General features: G+C 27.5%; 1 protein-coding gene across 1 annotated transcript; it reads right to left on the reverse strand.

The window, feature by feature from the left end:
- Positions 1-944: 944 nt before the first annotated feature.
- On the reverse strand, positions 945-2,194 carry LOC110602401 (metacaspase-9). Its single transcript, XM_021739903.2, has 2 exons — positions 1,765-2,194; positions 945-1,670 (listed from the first exon to the last, which is right to left on the reverse strand). The coding sequence occupies exons 1-2, from the start codon at positions 2,135-2,137 to the stop codon at positions 1,063-1,065; spliced, it is 981 nt and encodes a 326-aa protein (XP_021595595.1). The 5' UTR covers positions 2,138-2,194; the 3' UTR covers positions 945-1,062.
- Between the last annotated feature and the right edge of the window lie 1,916 nt (positions 2,195-4,110).

Genomic DNA, 4,110 nt, shown 5'->3' on the forward strand with positions numbered 1-4,110 from the left:
TTTGACGAAATTAAATTTCAAATTAAAATAAAAGTGTTGAGTTTTAAAAATAAAAAAATAAATCCGTTAATTATGTTATATTTTAGAAACTAAAAAATAATTTTTTATATTTAATTTTAAAATAAAAGCAGCAATAAAAGGTATAATAAAGATATCTTCACGATGTTAATGGCAGCTAATGGATGAAAACAGTAGAGTTTGAATACAATCATTATAAAAATTTAAATATTTAATTTTAAAAATATATAAACTGATTTGTTAATTATGCTGAAATTTAATAACAACCCAAGTGCATTTACCCTATTTCTTACTACTGATTTAAGTCTCTTTCTTCCTTGTATTCTTCATGCACGTAGTATACCCTCAAGGGCCTTAGTTCTAGGCCCAGTATTTCCTGACCACTTATATCAATACCATCCTATGAAAGAACAACATTGTCCTCAAGACTAACGTATGAAAACTGATTAACAGATTAGAGTCCATTCTAGTATCATTCCATTTAATGAGAAGTTAAGAAACTAGGTGGCCATAAATTGTGTTATTTTAGCGTTGCAAAATTGTTTCTGGCTCAAAAGAATCCTTTTCAATTTCCAAACCTTGTGGTAATTCCATCAACACTTGGTGCGGCCTAATTGCGAAACAGGAAACATGGGATGAAGTTTAGCATAGGGAAGAAGTTGGAATTGATATGCAACACTATCAATTTTCTGAAGAATGCTGAAGGGAATTAGGAAAGAAATAATCAAGCTAATAAATTGGATTGATCATGTGATCGGAATACTTTCATTCTACTATTAAAATATAAATACTTTATTACTGAATATTTTAATTTGTAAATATAAATATCGTGTTCGATCACTAAATATAAATATTGCGTTGGTTATTGGTCTTTTATAATATTAAAAAATTTAAATTTCAATAAAATTAATTATAAAAAAGGTAAATGAATTCGCAATATTAAATATTGCCAATTTTATTAATTATTGAAAAGCAATTATTAATTCAACAAAGCAATTGCCATGGAGCAATAAACACAACAAGAGCATCATACACAAACATAAGCTAGCATTGGCTCTGGCTTTCTGGCTGCCACAAGAAAACAGCATCAGCATTCTCATCACTGCAATACAAGCAAGGATGCTGCTCAAACCCTTGAACCTCCAACACTTGTCTAGCCATCATCACCAACTGCCTATTGCTGATCAATTCACCTGAATGCTCTTTCAACACCATTTGCACTGCATTGCTAAATGCTCCATAAGCTTTTCCCCCACTCTCAACTGGGTTCATATCAGCAGAAGTCTCATTTGCTTGACACCCACTTAGCAGAATCCCCTCATCAGACTTCAACACTTGAAGAAAATTGTCTAATTCAAGCATTGGGATTCTGAAGCTTAAGCTGGCATTGGCTCCAAAGCACTCTAGCAAATGAGTTCCAATGTCAGTTGTGTTTATGCCTGTGAGAGATGTCAAGTGTTGGAGTATGGATTCATACGGGATGGCTTTAGGTTTGTGAGAGATTTGCTTGTTTGCATTAGATTTTATTAGTGAGTTTGGTCCAATTTGTTCTTTCTCTTTGTCAATGAGACCTCCACTGTGGCATGAATCTGATAGAATTGTGAAGCTCGTTCCCTTTGGTAGCCGGTTCACTAGTTGCCGGAAGTCCATATCTGTATATGGCCGGTGATAATTTTTCCATATAAAAGTAGCAACCAGTAAATTGGACAAATAAAATAAACAAACAAATAAAAAAGAGTAAGAAACCTGTGATGAGATTGAAGTCACAGGGGACAATAGCCTCATCCTGTCTAAACGGATGGCCTGGCTTCAACGAAGGGATTCTAGTTCCATGTCCACTGTAATGAAAATAGAGGACATCTCCTGGTTGAGCCTCATCAACCATCTGATCAAGAGCCTTCTTTATGTTCGCACCAGTAGGCATCACTAGCGGTGGAGAGGAAGAGGACCCAGGTGCATCTGTAAGGAGCTGGACATGGGCAGGCTGGAACCCAAATCGGTTGATAAGCACATCTCTCATGGCTACGACGTCGTTAATGCAGCCATGCAACTCGTTCTTTGTTTTTGGATAATTGCACCCTACCAATACAGCCATTCTCTTCTTTCCCTTGCTCTCCATCTTCACGAATCTGTGCTTCAATTGTTATTGAGAGCTGTTTGGGAGAAGATTAAGTCTTCTGTGAATTGCAAATGGATGCATGATCTTCTATTTATATATATAAGCTTATCTGTGGCTTGAATAATATGTGTTTTTATTTTGTTTCACTTACAAGTTTTCTTTATTAATTGGCTTTCAAGTGTCGGAAGGAAGGTTACTTAATAATTCAGACACGAAAATAGATATAATACATTAAAAAAAATAAATATTTGCTATAAAAAATGCAAAATAAATTAATCAGTGCTGCGCATGATGATCAGATAAGTAAGCAGGACATGGAGACACGTTAAGGAAGAATCTCTCCCTTATTATAATAAAGAAAAATTATTATTTAGTTTTATAACGTGAAAAAAATTGACTGATTAATTTTTTAATTTTAAAAAATATATTAAAATATTTTATTTAAAATATTTATTATTTAATTTTTTAATTAATTTTATTGTTAAATATTTTATTATTTAATTTTTATAATTTTAAAAAAATTTATTAGTTAATCTCTTAAATTTTTAAAAAATTTATTAATTAATTCTTAATATTTTTCAATATTAAGAATATTTTAAATTTTTTTATAATAGTTAATAGTTAAAATTAACTATGTAGATTTTTTAAAATATTAATAATATTTTAATATATTTTTTAGAATCGAAAGACTAATTAGTAATTTTTTATATTTAAAAATTAAATATTAATTTATTCTTATAATAAAAATAATAATAATATGATTATTACGATAATTAATATGTATGTTTAAACTAATTTAAATTTAAGGATAAAAATTTTTAATATGAAAAATATAAACTGAATTTTAATTTCAAAATTTAAATATTATAAACGATTATTATTATAAATTAAATTATTAATTATTAGTAAATTAAGTAATCATTAGAGTTTTATAAATATATATCAATATATTTATAGTTTGAATTATTTTTTATTGAATATTCTATTCAGATGATCCACCTGATGGTATGTATCGGTGTGGTTGACTCGAGATGTTGCTTGTTTGTTTCCGTTATCGTGGTGTGTACTGTAGGCTTGTATTTTCTTTCTTAAAAAAAAAAAAACTAATAAAGGAAAAGTTATTATTTGATTTTTATGAAAAAACTTTTTAATTAATTTTTTAATTTTAAAAAATATATTAAAATATTTTTAATATTTAAATATATTAAAATATTGTTAATATTTAAAAATATTTACTAATTAATTTTTCTATTAATTTTGATTATTAAATATTATAAAAAAATTTAAAATATCATTAATACAAAAAATTAATTAATAATTTAACAATCAAATGATAAGTTTTTTCATTAAAATATTTAATTAATTGATATCTTATTCTGCTTCTTACTCATTTTTTTTTCTTTATTTATCATCTTATGGATCATTAGATCGATTTGGATTTCAGATTTATATGCATCAAGCTTTTAAATGGATTTTATAGGTAATGCAAACTAAATATGAATTGTGTTGGTGAAGAGATTCTTTATATTTTGGATGTGAATAGAAGATTGAAGATTTTACTAGAACTATTGAAAATTCAAGTGTGCAAGCAAAGAAAAGAAAAAGGAATTATATGATAGATTTTGTCGTTGATAGTAAAAATAATTAAGATTAGTTAAGTTCAGCAAATGAAGAAGAAGAATGGAGGCAACAAAATTTTTTTTCTCTCGTATCTTTTTTTTTTTATAACTTTTTTTATTAAAATTAACGCTCTTTTTGAGTGAGTCTTTCTCACGCAAGATTAACTCATAAAAAGGGATATAAATGAGCTGAATTTCAAAGATTTGGATAAAATGGGATTAATTTTTTATTTTAGACATGCAGATAAAACAAGTAATATCAACTCTCATGTAATTTTCCAATTGACCTACTTATACTTGGTTATTTTACGAGCTTTTTTTTCATCTGTTTTAATTTAATGATTATTTTTGTAG

Source organism: Manihot esculenta, unplaced genomic scaffold (assembly GCF_001659605.2).
Source record: "Manihot esculenta cultivar AM560-2 unplaced genomic scaffold, M.esculenta_v8 Scaffold51, whole genome shotgun sequence".
NCBI classification, from domain to species: Eukaryota; Viridiplantae; Streptophyta; class Magnoliopsida; order Malpighiales; family Euphorbiaceae; genus Manihot; species Manihot esculenta.